The 22375-nt window shown below is 43.1% G+C and overlaps 1 protein-coding gene across 1 annotated transcript in view; it reads left to right on the forward strand.

Moving 5' to 3' along the window:
* Nucleotides 1-22375, forward strand: part of LOC126249493 (dynein axonemal heavy chain 5) — an 856962-nt gene that overhangs the window by 459610 nt on the left and 374977 nt on the right. The window contains 1 exon segment of the mRNA XM_049951144.1: nt 19632-19819. Within this exon segment, the coding sequence (XP_049807101.1) occupies nt 19632-19819 (188 nt within the window).

The raw sequence follows: 22375 nt of genomic DNA on the forward strand, positions 1-22375 counted from the left end.
AGGTTTTTTATGCTTTCATAATTCTGTCGCGGATCCGTTCCGATCTGTGTTTTATTGTGTACTTCTCAGTAATAGATGTTTGTTTACTGTACGAACTACCTCTGAGTCTCATACTATTTTTTCTGCGGATTCACGTCCTGCACTGGCGAATCTTCTTTTCCTTCTGTAGGAAGCGCAGTATTTTCCTCGGGTTGTGTGCTGTCGCATTCTGTGTACAACTGCTCAGATTGTTTCACCAAATCCTGATCTCTGTATCACATGTCACTACCACACTGAAACGCCAAAGGAACTGGTATAGGCATGCGTATTCATATACAGAAATGTGCAAACAGGTCATGGCGCTGCGGTCGGCAACGCCGAAGTAAGACAAAAAGGGTCTGGGGCAGTTGTTGGATCGGTTACTACTGCTACAATGGCAGGTTATCAAGATTTAAGTGAGCTTGAACGTGGTGTTATAGTCGGCGCACGAGCGATGGGACGTAGCATCTCTGAGGTAGCAATGAAGTGGGGATTTTCCCGTATGACCATTTCACGAGTGTACTGTAAGCAACCTGTCTGATCACCTGCATCCATTCATGTCCATTGTGAATTCCGACGGACTTGGGAAATTCCAGCAGGACAATGCGACACCCCACACGTTCAGGATTACTACAGAGTGGCTCCAGGAACACTCTTCTGAGTTTAAGCACTTCCGTTGGCCACCAAACTACCCAGACATAAACATTATTGAGCATATCTGGGTCGCCTTGCAACGTGCTGTTCAGAAGAGATCTCCACCTGCTCATACCTTTACAGATTTATGGACAGCCCTGCAGGATTCATGGTGTCAATTCCCTCCAGTACTACTTCGGACATTAGCCGAGTATATGCCACGTCGTGTTGCGGCATTCCTTCGAGCTCGCGGGGGCCCTACACGATATTAGGCAGGTGCACCAGTTTCTTTGGCTCTTTTTCTTGCTTTTCTGTTATACCACATAGTTCTGAATTTTCACCGACAATTTTTTCCTTCTTTTTCGTAAGTGCATGATGATCTGCTTCGGTCTGTGTCACATGTTCTTTTCTATGGTACTTCTTGCTCACTTTTTGTATAAATTCCTCGTTCTTTCGGCGTCTCTCCTCCTCCTCGATGGTGATTTATGTTTCTTACATAGCTGGCGCTTGATCGTGTCATTAGAGTTCTCATTGCTTTCAACTGTTATGAGATGCCAATCCATAATCCGTTCTTAAAATCTGACTTGTTACGAGGGTTTCATACGTGTAGTGTTACTTTAAACATCGATAAACTATCGATTAATCGATAGCGTCTGACCTATCGTCACTGTCGGTTGTCTGGTGTAACTAGCGTCATATCGTTTATAACGTAATTCTCTTTTAACTGACTCCTCATAAATTGTCGCATCCTATTACGTCCATGGCGTTTGGAGTGCAGATGGAAAGTAGATTGCATGCAGGTATGTAATCAACGTCAAATATGGTAGCACATTAGCCAGTCTATGCTGTCTATAAACGTATGTTGTTAATACATTGGCAGCTGTAGGGGAGGGGACATGAGAGAGGGAATTCTCTTGCTTGTCTTCCAGTGATAACAACTCACGGAAGTGTGCATCTTTCCGACCAGATACTTATGGCAAAAATTACACATGTAAATAACATGGATTCATGAATGCGCATTATACACACTGCCATCTTCAAATGTGTTAGCATACTTACATGTAGTATGGAATACAAATGTAAATAAAGCTGTTTTAATACAACACAGACAGTAGAGGAAACAATGACATTTGAACGATTTGTTAAGCGTTTGTGACTGTACAGCATAATGCGTTTTAAAATAAATAGTATTATTAAGTTCATTAATTAAAGACACCCGCTATTGTCGTCCTCTGCTTTTGAGTCCTCATTGTACTTACAAGTGTTTTCAATTGTACATATTAATGTACAAGGTGAGTCGAAAACATCAAATATTGACGCAATCCTAACGCCCCTGTGTCACGTCTGCTTTTGTAGAAGCACAAATATCGTTCATATGTTAGTTACCCATGCTGTGTACAATTAGTGTTGTTTGTACCTTACGAACACACCAGTTCCCGCAAAACTGAATATAGTAAAAGCACAACCTGTTGAGAGTCAGCCGGCCGGAGTGACCGTGCGGTTCTAGGCGCTACAGGTTCGAATCCTGCCTCGGGCATGGATGTGTGTGATGTCCTTAGGTTAGTTAGGTTTAATTAGTTCTAAGTTCTAGGCGACTGATGACCTCAGAAGTTAAGTCGCATAGTGCTCAGAGCGATTTTTTTTGTTGAGAGTCAAGTTTGAAATGTGAATGTTTCAATGCATGAAACACAAAACTAATCTCTTCTTGACAAGAGTTGATGGTGAATGTCCGGGAATGTTTTTGCAAAAACTGCTAATCCTGTAGATATTTCTTAAGCTCTTGCCCGTGCATGATAACATTTTTGAAACTTGTGCAATGGGGATTTAGCTAGACATTGTTCTTATTTTTTGAGTTTACAAGATTCTGCGACCTGATTAATAATATTTCGAGTGTCACGAGGAAGAATGCTGCCCCTAAAGTTTCTAACTCTTGGGGGTATCGTAGGTGGTAGCCTTAATGTGCCAACAATGGCTTCTTTGTCACTCATTTTGATATTTAAACACCACACGGCAGGATTATTCTTCGCCGGCCGTTGTCGCCGAGCGGTTCTAGGTGCTTCAGTATGGAACCGCGCTGCTGCTATTGTCGCAGGTTCGAATCCTGCCTCGGGCATGGATGTGTGTGATGTCACATAGTGCTCAGAGCCATTTGAACCATTTTTTTATCATTCTTCGTCAGTTAACTATAGTGCCACACCTGTTGAATCGCTGTCATTGGCAGCAGTGAGACAAAGAGCACAGTTGTCACAAAGTGTTCGGAATAGTGCCGACATGAAACGATCAATACTCTTCGCGCTGTTGGGCGAAGAAATCCCTCACTTCCAAGATTATTTTGTTCCGTAAAACGAGCATAAATAACGTTTTTTTGTTATTATTTTGAAAATGAATCGCAAAAATCAATCGTCTGTTTGGAATTTTCTCAAGAAAGTGTGATAATACTCAGTTTGTGAAGTTTACCATCTGCATTAAAGAATATAAACATTCAGGGAATGCAACTAATTTAAGAGACCACGTGAGAAACTAGAGCACCATTAATTAGTAACAGAATTGAAAGGTAAGGAATCAACTTGTAAGCTAGATCAAGTGCAAGAGGTGCAACCAAAAAGAACTAAGAGCTCTATAAAAAATTATTCTAACGGAACTCAGTTCAAAAGTGAAAAAGGAACTTGATTCTTTTTATGCGCAAGTTATCGCTATTGATATGCTGCAGTTCAGAACTTCCGATCATTAAGATCTGAAAAAATCTGTTAATGACTTAGACAGCAGATATGAGTTGCCACATAAAACCACACTCAAATGTTCAATGATCCACGCTGAGTTACGGTTCATTCTTATGGTCAGTACATGTTAGTATAAGTCAAGTCAGTATAGCTTGTAAAGTTTTTCTTGCCTGCTTCAACCCCCACCCCCACCCCCCCTCTTTCCGACCACCTTTCTTGTCGACAGAAATCTCATGCGGACGAGGCATTAGTGTTCTGTTTACGGACAGTGCCAACCGTAATAAATAATTTAATAATTACATTACAACGGGCTTAATTTATTTTCTTATTCATTACAACAAACAAGTAACACATTTGAACAGGGATGTCTCTACGATAATGATCGAAGCAGAAGAAATGAATTGAAATTTGTGCTGCGGCCAGGACTTGAACCCACGTCTTGTAGCTCAGTAGGCAGAAACACTAACCATTACACCACTGGCAGTAGTTACAATGGGAAGCAAAAATAAGCCGGAGATATGAATTGAAGTTTGTGTTGGGGAGGGCACTCTACTTGGGTAGTTCGTGCAGCACTCTTTGCTCTTGTGTTCTGGTGGTGTAATGGTTAGTATTTCTGCTTAGCAAGTAAGGAGAGGTGGCTTCGAGTCCCAGCCGCAGCCCAGGTTTCAATTCATTTCTTCTACTTCGATTATTAACGTAGATAAAGAAGAGACTTAAATGTCTCGGGGAAGAATTTAATTATAAGATGGATGTCTCTATAATGTGCTTTCTCAAAATATTGTTGCTTCCGTGCACCATTTATAGCAGACCGTCCAAAGTTTACACTTGACAGTGTGTACCATAAGAACCTTCAACATCGCAGCGCCTCAGCAATCGTTGGTTAATATATTAAAAAATTAAAAACCCGCCTCGATTGCGAAATAAGAGAGTAACAAGTGAGAAGCAAACATGAACCCCTAAACCGTCTGAACCAAAATTAATACAGCATAGCAAAATAAGGTGTTCGTGACGTTACAATTACTGTGATGCTGTCTTCCGAGTGTATAAACAAGGTGGTTTGGTGTGCGATTTATACGGAAGTGCTGCCACTGAGTTAGCGAATGGGAACAGAATTAAAACTTTCGGTGCTTATAACATGGTGTAATATTAATGCATATCTTTTGCCAAAAAAGGCTAAACATAGTAAGTTGTAAATATAGGCCGTATTAACCGAATCGGAACTTTCCAATGGTAATGGAAAACTCTTGGCTATTGTGTAATGGAAGCTGTTGTATCGCAATTACAGTGAAGCCGACGAAACACTAGATCAGTATCTGTCAAGTGCAAACTTTGAGCGGTCCAGGTATATTGTAGGAATACATAAATATGATGGGTGGAGGTCCAGCATTGCTCTCTCTCTTCGCACCTTTCCTTAATCTTCATTATTATTGTGCGGTTTCCTCCTCGAAAGGTGAAACTCCATTGAAAACTTCTACAAGCTATACACTTTATGTCGAATGCATTAAGATCACAAGTGCTGCCGACCTCAGCGGAGTAGCAGCTGCAGCACTACAGTAGAGTGATGGCTCTATTGTTTTGTTGTTGTTGTTGTGGTCTTCAGTCCTGAGACTGGTTTGATGCAGCTCTCCATGCTACTCTATCCTGTGCAAGCTTCTTTACAGTAAAGCTGCATGTCCTCGGGAAAAATTACGGCTGTAGTTTCCCCTTGCTTTCAGCCGTTCGCAGTACCAGCACAGCAAGGCCGTTTTGGTTAATGTTAGAAGGCCAGATCAGTCAATCATCCAGACTGTTGCCCCTGCAACTACTGAAAAGGCTGCTGCCCCTCTTCAGGAACCACATGTTTGTCTGGTCTCTCAACAGATACCCCTCCGTTGTGGTTGCACTTACGGTACGGCCATCTGTATCGCTGAGGCACGCAAGCCTCCCCACCAACGGCAAGGTCCATGGTTGTTTTGTATTGAGTGTCAAATCAGAATGAGCGACGAACTCACGCCTGGTCTTTTCAATGCGGTTCCTTTACATCTCGTTATTCCTGTGTGTAGTTCGTACCATATCTGCTGCAGTTCATCAGCAAGCAAGCACGCCTAAGGTGGCAGTATTGCATGGGAGACCAGTAAACATTTTCCCTCTCACATCCTTATTCCTAGTGGTGACTTTTCGCCTCCTTTGCCGGCCGGGGTGGCCGAGCACTTCTAGGCGCTACAGTCTGGAAACGCGTGACCGCTACGGTCGCGGGTTCGAATCCTGCCTCGGACATGGATGTGTGTGATGTCCTTAGGTTCGTTAGGTTTAAGTAGTTCTAAATTCTAGGGGACTGATGACCTGAGAAGTTAAGTCCCATAGTGCCCAGAGCCATTTGAACCTCCTCCTTTTCTTCTTCTTCTTCCTGCTTTCCCCGTGCTTCTAAGACGCTGAAGCTCAACTTTGCATCGACAAGCAGTATATTAGCCCGACTGTTATGAGAATTACTTTTTTTATATGTGAAAGTAATTTTTTCGGAGAAGAAGACATGGAAAAAAAGAATTTTTTTTACAATATTATGCAAATTTTCGGACATATCGGCAGTTTATGTTGACATGAACAATAAACATGTAGAATATTAATAAAGTTTGTTTTATTTTAAAAGCTTTAAGAGTTTCCACACAGAAAATTCGGAGGCATTACTCTTCAGTACCCCCTCGTAAATAATACAGATGTGGAAATTCTGTATTTCCAATATCATAATATATTTGTGATATACAGGGTGTTACAAAAAGGTACGGCCAAACTTTCAGGAAATATTCCTCACACACAAATAAAGAAAAGATGTTATGTGGACATGTGTCCGGAAACGCTTAATTTCCTTGTTAGGGCTCATTTTAGTTTCGTCAGTATGTACTGTACTTCCTCGATTCACCACCAGTTGGCCCAATTGAAGGAAGGTAATGTTGACTTCGGTGCTTGTGTTGACATGCGACTCATTGCTCTACAGTACTAGCATCAAGCACATCAGTACGTAGCATCAACAGGTTAGTGTTCATCACGAACGTGGTTTTGCAGTCAGTGCAATGTTTACAAATGCGGAGTTGGCAGATGCCCATTTGATGTATGGATTAGCACGGAGCAATAGTCGTGGCGCGGTACGTTTGTATCGAGACAGATTTCCAGAACGAAGGTGTCCCGACAGGAAGACGCTCGAAGCAATCGATCGGCGTCTTAGGGAGCACGGAACATTCCAGCCTATGACTCGCGACTGGGGAAGACCTAGAACGACGAGGACACCTGCAATGGACGAAGCAATTCTTCGTGCAGTTGACGATAACCTTAATGTCAGCATCAGAGAAGTTGCTGCTGTACAAGGTAACGTTGACCACGTCACTGTATCGAGAGTGCTACGGGAGAACCAGTTGTTTCCGTACCATGTACAGCGTGTGCAGGCGCTATCAGCAGCTGATTGGCCTCCACGGGTACACTTCTGCGAATGGTTCATAAAACAATGTGCCAATCCTCATTTCAATGCAAATGTTCTCTTTACGGATGAGGCTTCATTCCAACGTGATCAAATTGTAAATTTTCAAAGCCGGCCGAAGTGGCCGTGCGGTTAAAGGCGCTGCAGTCTGGAACCGCAAGACCGCTACGGTCGCAGGTTCGAATCCTGCCTCGGGCATGGATGTTTGTGATGTCCTTAGGTTAGTTAGGTTTAACTAGTTCTAAGTTCTAGGGGACTAATGACCTCAGCAGTTGAGTCCCATAGTGCTCAGAGCCATTTGAACCATTTTTTTGTAAATTTTCACAATCAACATGTGTGGGCTGACGAGAATCCGCACGCAATTGTGTAATCACGTCATCAACACAGATTTTCTGTGAACGTTTGGGCAGGCATTGTTGGTGATGTCTTGATTGGGCCCCATGTTCTTCCACCTACGCTCAATGGAGCACGTTATCATGATTTCATACGGGATACTCTACCTGTCCTGCTAGAACATGTGCCTTTACAAGTACGACACAACATGTGGTTCATGCACGATGGAGCTCCTGCACATTTCAGTCGAAGTGTTCGTACGCTTCTCAACAACAGATTCGGTGACCGATGGATTGGTAGAGGCGGACCAATTCCATGGCCTCCACGCTCTCCTGAACTCAACCCTCTTGACTTTCATTTATGGCGGCATTTGAAAGCTCTTGTCTACGCAACCGCGATACCAAATGTAGAGACTCTTCGTGCTCGTGTTGTGGACGGCTGTGATACAATACGCCATTCTCCAGGGCTGCATCAGCGCATCAGGGATTCCATGTGACGGAGGGTGGATGCATGTATCCTCGCTAACGGAGAACGTGTAGAACATTTCCCGTAACAAAGTGTTTGAAGTCAGGCTGGTACGTTCTGTTGCTGTGTGTTTCCATTCCATGATTAATGTGATTTGAAGAGAAGTAATAAAATGAGCTCTAACATGGAAAGTAAGCGTTTCCGGACACATGTCCACATAACATATTTTTTTTCATTGTGTGTAAGGAATGTTTCCTGAAAGTTTGGCCGTACCTTTTTGTAACACCCTGTATAACGCAGGTGGTGCAGATACCTCTGAAAGTGGACAAGATGTCAGCTACATACAAATGGACTGTTTCGATTTAGTAGCTGGTAAAATGCTGGGCTGTGATCAGCTGTTGCGTTTTAATGGCTGCTAAAATACTTGGCTGTGATTTGGAGATGTAAAAGTGGCGTGCTTGCTTAGGTCTCTGACTTCTCTAATTCTGAGATAAGTGCCGTCGCTTAAAAGATTGGAGGGAATAGAAAGTGTCATGGCGTGGGATGGGAACGTAGCCTCCACCTGACGCAACCGACCACTGTGGCGCAGTAGTTTGTAGTTTGTACCCTGGACCTGCACCCAGGAAAGTCTTGCAGTGCCATAGAATTGAGCATCGCAGTAATAGCCACTTGCGTCTTGCGTTATTCTGAATTTTAGCAGAATGACACAATTGTACACTGTACGTTTAAGTGCATGTGTCAATTCCAATAAGATTTGATCTCTGGTTGAGTAAGTAACTTACTATCACTAGGCCACTCCATTTGAATATAGTGTTTGATCTTTGACAAAATGGGAATATTAAGTACGGGCTTGGCAGTTAAATTCTAGTTTACAGGGAAATTTTCCATAGCGGCACGACTACTGATATCCTCCGAAAAACATACATCAACTGGTGAGACGAAGTTTTTGTCTTCCCGTATTGGCAGACATGAAAGCAGACCTGCATTTGCGTGTTGCGTTGTGGACCTGAATGTAATTTCAGAGTCGTACTTCGACAGAAGTAGCGCCCAGCGCTACGAACGTTGAGCTGCCTGTGCAGGAACAGTATTTTCCCAGTCCAAAGATAGCCCCTAAAGCTTTGTGGTCAGCGAGGAGGATGAATTTACATCCATAAATGTAATCAAGTAATTTATTTAGAGCAAATGGAATTGTGAAAGCCTCCTTCTAGATCTGACACTGACTTTTTTTCTGTCACTGTCTGTCTTGGAAGCGAGCACAACTAGTCATTCAAAACAATGATGCCGATGGGATACAACGGCACGTATGCCACAGTCTGAAGCATCCGCAGAAATTGTGAGCAATTTGAGCGCATGATATGTCATAAGACACTTGCCGTCAAGCAAACAGTGCTTCAGTTTGTTAAATGAAAGGTGACATTCACTGTTCCACTTTCATTTAGTGTCTTTTTGCCTTTTCGTAACAACTTGTGCAGTGCGTCACTGATGGACGTTGCATGAGGGAGAAACTTCCGATAGTAATTTATTTGTCCAAATATAGAACATAACTGATGGTTGATTTTAATAGCGTCAGTATGTTACGGCGACAGTATATGACCCAAGTACCCTATTTCGAGTTGAAAGACTATGCTCTGTTGATTGTTGCATTTCAAATTTTCCAACCTGTGGAATTTTGAAAACAGATTCCTAATTCAATAAGAATTCCTGTGGAGTTGTGTCTGAGACAATTATGTCTACATCTACATCTACATTTATACTCCGCAAGCCACCCAACGGTGTGTGTCGGAGGGCACTTTACGTGCCACTGTCATTACCTCCCTTTCCTGTTCCAGTCGCGTATGGTTCGCGGGAAGAACGACTGCCGGAAAGCCTCCGTGCGCGCTCGAATCTCTCTAATTTTACATTCGTGATCTCCTCGGGATGTATAAGTACGGGGAAGCAATATATTCGATACCTCATCCAGAAACGCACCCTCTCGAGACAGCAAGCTACACCGCGATGCAGAACGCCTCTCTTGCAGTCTGCCACTTGAGTTTGCTAAACACCTCCGTAGCGCTATCACGCTTACCAAATAACCCTGTGACGGAACGCGCCGCTCTTCTTTGGATCTTCTCTATCTCCTCCGTCAACCCGATCTGGTACGGATCCCACACTGATGAGCAATACTCAAGTATAGGTCGAACGAGTGTTTTGTAAGCCACCTCCTTTGTTGATGGACCACATTTTCTAAGGACTCTACCATGAATTTCAACCTGGCACCCGCCTTACCAACAATTAATTTTATATGATCATTCCACTTCAAATCGTTCCGTACGCACACTCCCAGATGTTTTACAGAAGTAACTGCTACCAGTATTTGTTCCGCTATCATATAATCATACAATAAAGTATCCTTCTTTGTATGTATTCGCAATACGTTACGTTTGTCTATGTTACGGGTCAGTTGCCACTCCCTGCACCAATTGCCTATCCGCTGCAGATCTTCCTGCATTTCGCTGCAATTTTCTAATGCTGCAACTTCTCTGTATACTACAGCCACATGCAACTTCCGACACTATCTACTAGGTCATTTATATATATTGTGAAAAGCAATGGTCCCACAACACTCCCCTGTGGCAAGCCAGAGGTTACTATAATCTCTGTAGACGTCTCTCCATTGAGAACAACATGCTGTGTCCTGTTTGCTAAAACTGTTCTATCAAGCCACAGAGTTGGTCTAATATTCCGTAGGCTCTTACTTTATCAGGCGACAATGCGGAACTGTATCGAACGCCTTCCGGAAGTCAAGGAAAATGGCATCTACCTGGGAGCCTGTATCTAATATTTTCTGGGTCTCATGAACAAATAAAGCGAGTTGGGTCTCACACGATCGCTGTTTCCGGAATCCAGGTTGATTCCTACAGAGTAGATTCTGGGTTTCCAGAAATGACATGATACGCGAGCAAAAAACATGTTCTAAAATTCTACAACAGATCGATGTCAGAGATATAGGCCTATAGTTTTGCGCATCTGCTCGACGACCCTGTCGTCAAGGTAGCTCACAGCATTCAGAGCTTTCCGATTTAATAGATCTAAATACCGCTGAAACGAACTCGGTGCGCTAGCTATTCTGAAGGGTAATATTTTGTAACGGTTGAGACCAAATGGAATATTTGTTCCCGTAAATCTCTGTGAGTATTCGTCCTAAGGAATTCCCAAATATGCTCCTTTAAGATCCAACTTGACAAAGTTTGTGAATAAGATATGACTCAATAATAGATTGAGAATTAACTATCGATTTGAAATCTGCACAGATGCAAGTGAGCCGTTCGGTTGCTGTCAGCTACGATCGGCGTTGGCTGCTAGTTATGGCTTCTATCATCTCATTCTGGCGGAAGTGGCCGAGTTCATGCTTTACTTTGTCTTTCTTCGGCACTGCATTCGGCTTCAGCGTAACGTGTGCTTTGTAACCTTAGATACTGCTTCTAGCTTCCGAAAAAAATATCATCGTATTTTTACAACTGTTGATTTAACATTTCATTCGGAATGTCACTTTGAATTTGATCCGCGCCTTTGTAAATGATGAAGTCTATATTGTAAAGTGTTAATGCGCAGCATACGATGAAAATTACTCTTAGGCAGGAGTCTCCTGATTGCTGTTAGTGAAAAGCGGATTTTGAAAGTCCGTTAAATTTGACATTCCTAACTTCCGGTACGCCTGCAGGTTAACGATTGAATAACACGGTTAATAAAATGTGCGGAGCTATTATGCCGCGCTCGAAGGGATTTCACCTTAAAACCCGACTTTTCGTCCCCATCTGCGGACGACATTTTCAAGGAGGATCGTAGCTTTGTTGTATGTCCGATTCACACCCTGGTTCGCTACTGACTACAGCAGAATTCCGCTTCTGCGAGCTCCCGCACAGTGGCGTCACGTCACATGTTTTGAATACGCGATCGTAATTGGTCGTTGTCGACTGCCGTCGTCCGTTGTTACTATCATCTCATGGTGGAAGGCTGGTACACATCTTCTTCAGCACCGGAATCCAAATTTCATTCAGTTTCACGCCCTCGTCTTTCCTATTGAAATTCCTGGGGTGTCTCACAAACTCTAGACCTCTGTGTATAGCCTTTTGTGGTATCCGCTTGTGGCTGCCAGTAACATCTGCAAATGTATTGAGGCGTAAAACTCTTTACCTAATTTGTTTATGCACACAAATATTCCGGAGTAGTGAAGGAAGACTGAAAAGTTTTACAAGTTTGCGAAATAATTTTTTGAGAGTCCGTATTCAAGTGACGCGCAAAATTGAAGCGAACTACTGTGTAGCGATCTTTTTGGAAGTACATTAGAGACATATTCAACTGGATTTAGTAACTCCTGAAGCAGCTCGTGCTCATGGACAAGGGTATTTCCCACAAAAGCGGGCGAAGTGTCTCAGGGATGGTTTCACAAGTGTGTCGCGAACTTTCTAGAATCTGTGTTCAAGTGTGCCGGTGGTGGTATTCCTCAGAATGAAACGTGTAATTGTTTAAATATTGTTGCGTTATCTGCGAGGCTGTCTCTCTCTCTCTTTGTGCAGTGGTACGTTTAGTTCCTGTGACATCTTCAAGTTATGTGCGTGATATTATTCCGCACCACCAAATGTAATAACTGCTGATGCGGTTCTTGTTCAACGACAAAGGATATCTGTGGGCTGGGAATGGGAAGGAGGAAGAGGAGGGCCGTAGGTATTTCCAACGCAACAGGAAGCGCTTAGCGTGCGGTCCTGCGGCTATTGCCGCTATCGACACAGTTCTCACAAGCACGGCTACAGCTAATATACTCCTTCTCTTCCAACACAGACATCTTATCCGTTGAACACAGTAAACAATTGCGTACGTCCTCCCAGTCCAGCGGCTAGACACAGATTGACTCTTTTTCCCTGCCATTTTCCCCAGACCACCATCTTGGATTACGTCACTGGAGGGGGGAAAGGGGGAGGGCCGAAAGCGTCCTCTGGTGGTGGCCCTGTGATATAGGTCAGTAGGACTCCAGACCTCACGGTAAACACACTAGATTGACCTACTGCCTATGACAATTAAAATTGCTTAAATAAACAGTGCATACCTATGACCATCCTGCCCAGCACAGACTGAGTCCTTTTCCACCAATTTCCAGATGGGGGAGGGGAGGGGAGGGGAGGTATCGGAAGAGTGGGAGGGGAGGAGGATTAGGCTAGTGGGGGTAGCCCAATTGACATACTTTCTCACCAAAATCTGAACTTCTCACTATGACATAACTGCGATGCTAACACATCTATGGTCACCATATTGGATCTACCATCTTGAATAAACATGGCAACAATGCAGAGTGGGGTGTTCCCATCCTTGCCCTATTACTTATGTTATGTGATAGCTTTCATAGTAAGGACTTGGCTGTGTGCAGTCAAGCAAAGTATACGCATTGTCTTATACAATTAGCATCACCCAGATGAGAATGATAACACACCCCACAGGCATCCTTGACATACTTTGCTTTCTTTAGCATATATTGAAGAAGTTAAGTGGAAGAAGGTGATGGTGGCATGGTTTAAGGAACTGAAAATTTATTTGGCCTGCTAAAATAGTAGTCAGTGATTGGAAGATTATATACACTCACTCTTGCACACCCATTCTCACTCCCACTAGCATACACACACACAGACACAGACACACTCAGTCAGACACATGCACTTGCCCCTGGCCCCCATATATATATATATATATATATATATATATATATATATGGGGGGGGGGGCAGGGGCAAGTGCATGTGCCTGACTGTGTGTGTGTGTGTGTGTGTGTGTGTGTGTGTGTGTGTGTGTGTGCGTGTGTGTGTGTGTGTGTGCATGTGTGTGTGCACACGCGTTTGTGCGCGCATGTGCAGGTGGGTGGGCGATTGAGTGGGTGAGCAGGTGGGTCGGTGCATATGTTCATGTGAGTGCACATGTGAGAGCACGTGCAGGTATGCATGAGCAAGTGTGTGTGTGTGTGTGCATTTTTGTGTGAGTGTGAATGTGAATGTGGTGTGTGTGTGCTAGTGGGGGTGAGAGTGGGAGTGCGAGTGTGAGTATTAGGGCCAGCAGGAGTACGCCTGAGCAAGTCAGAGTGCCCATGTGCATGTGCGTGTGTGCACTGATGTACATTTGCAAGTGCGAGTGTGAGTGCTAGTGCCAGTACTAGTGAAAGTATGACTGGGAGTATGAATGGGAGTATGTGTGCTGGAGTACACATGAGCGTGTTTGTGTTTAACTCTCCAGCTTACATGAAAAGATGTTGGTAACAACTGTGTAGTTTTTCAGAGCTGCTATTATAGCTTAATAGTGCTGTCAATATCTTTATATTTTTGTCAAAATGCAGATCATTCAGATACTTTACAACACAGCACAAAATTCAGATTGTTTGGATACTTTTGAAGATGGCCTATATGGCAGCTACTTAATGATAGGATGTTTCATTTTAATGTCTGGTAAAATAATGAGCTGTGGGTGGCTGTTTCGTTTTAATGGGCAGTACAATACTGGGATGTGATTGGGTGTTCAATCTTAATACCTGGACTGCGATTGGAATGTCTAAATATGATGTGTGGGTTTCAAAGCCTATCTGAATAGTCTATTTCCAATATAAGGAGAATGGTTAAAGAGAGGGGAGGCATGTTGTGGTATTATAGAAATGGTATGGCTTAGGAAGGGGACATGGCCTCTACTTGACACAGTCTGGAGAATGGCTGGTATGCATATTTGGCCAAGAAAGTACTTTACCTTCCTACTAATTTTGTATCCTTTCTTTATGATAATTTGTCAAAGAGTGCCTTTGCCAATGTTTTTGATATTGTGGATTCCACTGAAAGTCCATCCTTTTGTAATTAACATTCCTTTTCAAATTGGAATTAGTTATGAGATTTAACTTCTTAAGGTTTCCATTATTTCACTAATATTATCTATGGGTAGTTTGTTGCATGTCGGTAGGCTCCCCTTAATTAGTTTTATTGTGTCTGCTGTTGGATGTACATGTTCTTCGTATCAAAAGAAACAATCAAACATGTTTGAGGAATGTGTAATATTTGCTTTTGTTTTATAACTTCATTTTTGTTTTCCACTGCTCTGTTGTTCTTCATTTAATATTGTTTTATGATTTAATTTATGTGCTTGGCAACGTAGTATGATGGTTCATTCATATAATTTACGACTGGTCTCGTGGGACTGTTTGGTTTGTATATTTTGGGTTGGTTGGTGAATTTGGGTTCTTTTGTGTGATGTTTTGTTTCTATTGGTCAGTGAACATGTGCTTGATGTCCTTTTCATTGTTCTTTATGTATGCCTGGAAACATGCTGTTGGATCAGATTTCAGTTTTGTGATGTTAGAAAAGATGACCTTTTTGACATTACTGGTCTGTCGTGTTCCAGTCATGAGCTCTGGTGACTATGTTACGGGAATCCTGTTTTCTTTTAATTTTTTTCTGTCGTTGTTTTCTGATTAATGTTTCCTGTTGAGGTTTTTTTGAAATAGTGATTATGGGATTTATTTCCTTCCTCACTAGTTCTTAGGTTAGCCCTTCATATTATTCACGATTCCCATCACTCAAAATTCTCCCCCTTTGTCAGAGCAGGCCCCACCAAACACACACACACACACACACACACACACACACACACACACACACACACACTGAGAGGGAGATAGATAGATAGATAGATAGAGAGAGAGAGAGAGAGAGAGAGAGAGTGAGAATAAGTAATTGAATATCAAACTACAGAACGACACCACAACGCAAACAAAAGACGGAAGAAAAACACACAGTGACATTTAGCAACACGATATACAGTAAACACAAACAACGCACAGTGAAATAGAAATTTTCTATTATGTATTTGAATACGCCAAAATTAGAACAATCGGCGTATGCAGGCCACGTAAATGCATCTCAGGACGACACATATGGAATAATAAGATCACAATATCGTGAGGAGAACCAAACAAACCATACAAAAATTGTGCTCCAAAAATTTATTTTTACCTAACAAAAAGTAAATGACAAAATCTGTAATACACTAACATACCTGGAATCATTATGGAATACAATTATTATATACATAAAGCGCACATCTATTACAGGGCTCTGAAGGTGCATCATAAATAGGGAAACGCATATGGCACAGATCAAACCGCCTTTCGTTCAGCTGCATAGGCAGGTCACATTTTCAAGAGTAAATGCCGAGGGATTGCAAATTAAACTGGAACCAAAACAAGAAAATGTTTTGGGGAAGGCGAACCATAGCTGCGTTTTCTTGACACAACACCGAAACCAATTTACTAGACTGTTTACAGTGTGTTTCTCCGTGGTCTTCCTGGTTGTTGTTGCTGCATTGGAACATCAAAAGAGTTCAGAGAAATGCAGCTCATTTTGTATTATTGCAAAACATAGTAAAGTGTATCAGAGATACGGTACGCAACTTGGGGCGGCAATCATAAAAACAAAAGTGATTTCTTTTCACGAAATTTCTATCACCATCTTCCTCCTTTGGACGTAAAAAGATTTTGTTGAGTCTCACCTACATGGGGAGAAAAGGCCATTGTAATAAATAACAGGAGACAGAGCTCGCACGGAAAGGCTTCGGTGTTCATTTTTCTCACGTCCATTTTGAGAATGAAATGCTCGAAAAATAGTCTGAATGTGGTTCTATGAACTCCCCACCAAGCATTTAAAAGCAGATTGCAGAGCAGCTACATATAAGTAGATTTATGTGTATGGAACCTTCAATTGACGGTGAAAAATTACCTGACTTTCTGCTTTGTGAGATTTTGTCTATCTCAAAAGAAAGACTTCCTCTTCATGGCACGTAAACCGTGGGTTTACAGTTCGCTAATCCATTACCCTCATGCCGTAAGTCTGCCTTCGATTATACCTAATGTGTCTTGCGACTCTGTTGTGGAGAGTCTCCATTTCGTTGCTGATGGGTCTTCAGGGTGTATGTCTGTGGTCGAAGAAACTTTTCGGTTCCCGACATTTCATCCAGAGCTACTCTAGACAATTTTGGAGGTGGTCCTGGAGACGCTGAGTGTTGCCAACTGACGCAGTCGCCAAGACTCAATGTTGCCAGGAGCGTCTCCGAAGATGTCCAGATGTCTGGACGGAGCGTGAGGAACCGAAAAGTTTCTTCGGTCATGGCCGTACAGCCCGGAAGACTCATCAGCAACTATGACATCTGGTCGTGAAAACCTTCAGTGAGTATCAATTTACTTTAAAAACTCTCTTTAAGTGTGATACTACGGGTGTTTTATCTGTGGACCGTCAGGCTCGTTTTCTATGGTGTTTCAGGAGATATTTGCAACTTCGTTTTTGCAGTGTGTAGCTGGAGTCAGCCTCAACTAGTAGCGCTCACAACGTCTCTCAGGCGACGCCCAGTTTCGACGGAAAGCGCCGGTTTGTTTCCCGTTGTAAACAAAATGATTTTTAAATCGGGGTTTTACTTGTCCACTTACACGAACTCAAACTTTTTCCCGCTCAGCACCAGAATTCTGCTATTTGCTCAAAGCTGCCATTACTACCACTACCCGAATCCCGCAACTAGAAGCAGAAAGGGGATACTCCCTCCGCCACTCGCATCAGTACGTCAATAAATCGTTTTACAGCTGTACAGCAACGTTAAGTTGAAGACAATTATTCCATTTTTATTACAAAATTTTAAGAGTAATATATTGTTATCTTAATGCTATCACTGAAAAGTAATTATAAATAAAAGAAAGCATATATTAGCGAGCTTCAATGCAAGTACTTCTGTTCAGGGGATATTTTTAAACTGACGATAACATTTAAGTTTTGCGCGAAACACGAGTAATTGAGAGCAATTTCTCAGTTTTGTTATGGAATAATACCTGCATTTCTTTTGTTTCTTTGTCAGATTTTGTTACGCAACCAGAGCCATTCTGTTTAGCCGGATGGCGGCGTCTGCTTGCTCTCTTCTCAATTTACTCATAAAAATGTAAATATTAATGTGAGGCGATTCATATGCAGGGTTAAAATGAGAAAGACAAATCCACATGCATATGACATTCTCCAAATCAGAGTGGACTCGTCTACCCAAATATATGTATGTACTCTTCTACTGGGAAAGGAAAGTTGCGGAAATTGGTTAGGGTATCAGTAGCCTCCTCTTCGACTTTTTTTTGAAGAGCAGAGTTCATGTCCGCCTGGAAACATGTCCCACCCTCGCCTTTCCCTCTATCACCAACCTCAGACATGGGAATACTCTATAGATGCAGTCTGAGCGCAAATCGATATTAAGAGATAAACTGTTTGCGCAATATACATGGCGTAAAGACGATTTTCAAACTGACAAGGAAGATCAAAGAGTGTCTTAGATCGGCGAAGGAGAAAAGAGACCCACATGCAATGTCGGGAATATACCGCATACCATGCACATGCGGAAAAGTTTACGTCGGAATGACTGGACGATCCATTAACACCAGGGTCAAAGAGCATAAGCGACATTGCAGGTTGGGGCAGGTGGAGAAATCGGCCGTGGCAGAGCACGCACTGAATGCGACCGACCACGTAATAAAATTCGCCGACACGGAAGTTCTGGCTGTAGAGAAGCACTATCACACGCGCTTGTTCAGAGAAGCTGCAGAAATACAAAAACACGCGAACAGTTTGAACAAGAAAGAGGAAAGCCTTAAGGTAAACGGATCCTGGCTTGCCGTTCTGCAGCGAACGACCGTCGCAGGTAGCAAGAGGAGAACCGCACCGGAAATGACCGCGGAGAAGCCCTCGGACGTTGGCGCGCCAGGTACATACAGTCTGCGCCCGCGAGCTCGGCTCCAGTTCACCACCGGCAATGGAGGGTGAAGCTTTGACAATGCCAGCCACTCGTGCTGGCGAAACGTCAGAAAAATCATTAGATGAACGTCGGCCGACGAACCCGAGACAGAAGCCAATAGGCAGTTTGTCAACAAGTGGCCACGAAAGCCTCAACAAGTTTGTCCTTAGGTTAGTTAGGTTTAAGTAGTTCTAAGTTCTAGGGAACTGATGACCTCAGAAGTTAAGTCCCATAGTGTTCAGAGCCATTTGAACCATTTTTTGGAAATGGTGCAAATAAAGAAACTCTTTCCAACTATTTGCACATTGCCCCTTTCGGTTTCATATCCAACAATACCTCACGACTTTCTTTTTTTTCACTTCGGGTGACTAAAAGCATGTAAACATGAACAACGACAAAAATGGCTTAGATATATTCAAGACTGAACAGAGGACATAGGAGGGCATGCTGAAAAGTAATGCCACAGTATCTGGTGAGATATTACATGTCATGCATATTACTCGGTCGACTTTCCCAGTTCTCTGACGCAAGTTGTAACTCTCTGCACTAGAAGACTTCCAATTGTAGCATGTAACATGGCGGTGTGTAATGTAACTATGTCACAGGGTGAGAAACAGCGTGCTGTAACTGAGTTTCTAACCGAAGAAACCGTCCACACGTGAAGCAGCATCTCCTTCAGCACGGCGGTCCCAGACCACTCACCAGAGTTGCGACATCTACAACAGTCCGACTCCTTAGGTTCACTATCATCGATCATCCTCCACACATTCCCGACTTGGCCCCACCCAATTTTCATTTGTTTCCAAAACCTGAAGGTCACCTTCGAGGGCTTCACTTTGATAGTGATGTAGCCTTGCAGGCAGAAGTGAGGTTGTGGCTCCGCAGCAAAGTTAAACATTATATAGTGACAGTTTCAATAAACTGGTCTTTCGTTGGGAGAAATGTATTCGACTACACGGTGACTATGTTGAGACTCAGATGTGTATGGATGAAGAATAAGAATGTAGAACTTTCATAAAGTTAGTTTTAATTGAAAAACTATAAGAAGTTTCACATAAAATATTCGCCGACGTTACCTTTCAGCACGCTCTCGTAGTTCCGTATGTATACCAGTGTTGACAGGCATGCACTTTCGATCCCCATGATGGTGATTTTGTTGGTTAATTGTACATTCCTAGCTGTCACTTGTGTTACACCCAGGGCTGGCGCAGTCGGGATCTTGGGGTTGCTTCGACGAGTTCAACCGGATCGAGCTGCCAGTACTGTCCGTGGCGGCGCAGCAGGTGGCCGTCGTGCTGGCCGCCAAGAAGGAGAAGCGCAAGCAGTTCGTCTTCACCGACGGCGACTCCATCCAAATGTGCCCGGAGTTTGGAATATTCATTACTATGGTCAGTACTGCAAGAAATTACTCAGTTCCTTTGTTACGTACATCAAACACAGTGACCAACTGGTGAGCGTATTTATTTACAACACAGAAATATCTACTAACAATTTTGTTACCTGCATGCTTCAGGACGTCCATGTATTTTTAGCGCATTCAATAAATATTTTGGTTTACATAAATCAAAGAAAAATTACGAAAATACTAACAACTTTAAAAAATGTTTGCGAATGGGATGAAACATAACCAAAGAATATCACGTGAAACAGTACAATAAAACCAAAAAAAAAGCTCTCAAAAAGAATTTGTGATCGAACACATATCAATCTTGAAATATAGGACGTTTCGAAATTCTCCATACAAATCTCTCAAACGTGCAGTGGCTGCGCAAGTAGATAATGATCTGAACAGGAAAACCCCGTCCGAACAGACCTCGAAAGGCCCTATGGTATCGACTGACCGATATATCATCCTCAGCTGATAGGCATTACTGGATGCGCGTATGGAAGGGCATGCGGTCAGCGCACCGCTCTCGCGGCCGTTGTCAGCTTTCGTGACAGGAGCCGCTACTTCTCAGTCAAGTACCTCTCTCAACTGACCTCACAAGGGCTGAGTGCATCCCGCTTGCCTACAGCGCTCGGTACGTTCCGCCTGTCACCCATCCAAGTGCCAAGCCCGATAGCGCTTAACTTCGGTGATCTGACGGGGACCGATGTTATCACTGGTGCAGGGCCGTTGGCATTTGAACGGAAAAACAATAGAACGTAAGAAGATCCAGGTTCAAGTCCCGGCCCTGGCACAAACTTTAATTCATTTCTTCAGCTTCCATCATAATTCAATAGAAGCCGACACAGTAGCTCAGCGTGTTCGGTCAGAGGGTTAGCTGCCCTCTGTAATAAAAAACTGACATAATGGATCAATGATGAACTTGAACAAACGGGACGAACTATAACGAACAAAATGAAATCAGAAAATAGACAAATTATTTTTGTGCCAAAGGAATAAATATGTGAAACACTGTTCGATTAATCGCGTGTCCTCGCTTGAAGAGCGGTAGTAATTTGATGTGAGTGCTAATTATTATCTCTGTAGCTAACTAATTAATGCAGTCACAATGCATGATACGATTCACACAAAACGCACAGAACTTTCGTGTCACATTAAGCACCTGGTGACTCTTCTTGCACTGACGTTCTGTTACACTGTAACCACAAAGAGTAGCATCGAGCGTTGTTACCATTTGTCAACTAGCTCGCGTCCGTAGTGATATACTACGCGTGCACCCCGGGTAACGCTAAATGAGCTACAACGAATAGGCAGCCAGACCAGGTATTGGATTTTCTGGCTGAAAACATACAGACAAATCAAAATCAAAAAGCTTTAAAAACTTGACCTTTTCAGGACCAACTGATTAAAATACCTGGCCCTTCAATCCGAGCATGCCATTTGAACACAGAAGGTGTTAGCCGAGCTAAAAGCGAGAACCTATCTAAACACCTTGTATATAATGGCATTGGCATAGTTCTAATCCAGGAAACACATCCTCCAACTATGTAAGACCCGCGTAGAAGAGGTAGGATCCATAGCTACGATCTTATGGGTGCAACATATCACAGTGTTGCCACCTACGTAAGGAGCAATATCGAGCATGCTCGTCTCATTTCAACAGATACAGAAAATGAGAGCCATTATGTTGTGTTGGCAGAAGAGCTAACACCGTGTTACTAGAGGAGGCCGAAATGCACGCGTTTTAGCTCACGCAGGCTGACGTGAGGAGGGAAGAACTATACTGACGTGAGGTCTGGAACATGAAAAGGAATTATAATTCAGAAAGCGGACGTAATTAGTTAGATAGTTAACTTTAATCCATTAATGATGAACGTCGCTCTTGACGGTACATGATTCATAATATTGTCTGTTCAGAATACGTTCTTGAAGTTATTACTTATAGGAACTGAATATGGCGCCTCGCTAGGTCGTAGCAAATGACGTAGCTGAAGGCTATGCTAAACTGTCATCTCTGCAAATGAGAGCGTATGTGGTCAGTGAACCATCGCTAGCAAAGTCGGCTGTACAACTGGGGCGAGTGCTAGGGAGTCTCTCTAGACCATACCTGCCGTGTGGCGGCGCTCGGTCTGCAATCACTGATAGTGGCGACACGCGGGTCCGACGTATACTAACGGACGCGGCCGATTTAAAGGCTACCACCTAGCAAGTGTGGTGTCTGGCGGTGACACCACACATTATGTCTCTACACAAGTGGAGCAGACCATTATAAATAATATTTACAAGCCATCAAATGTGCCATGGCCACTGGATGTTCTGCCAATTACTGCCCACCCATCGATTTATGCTGGAGATTTTAATAGTCACCACGGTCACTAGAACTATGCACGTGACAATGAGTGTGGTATTGCACTCAACGACTGGGCTGAAAATGAAAATCTATACCTGGTTTGTGATGCCAAGGATTTGGGAACTTTCAGATCGGCCGCTTGACGAAGAGATTGCAACCCAGATCTCTGCTTTGTGTCCCGGGACTGCAGAGGGCACCCAGTGCCTG

Source organism: Schistocerca nitens, chromosome 3 (genome assembly GCF_023898315.1).
Source record: "Schistocerca nitens isolate TAMUIC-IGC-003100 chromosome 3, iqSchNite1.1, whole genome shotgun sequence".
Taxonomy (NCBI): Eukaryota; Metazoa; Arthropoda; class Insecta; order Orthoptera; family Acrididae; genus Schistocerca; species Schistocerca nitens.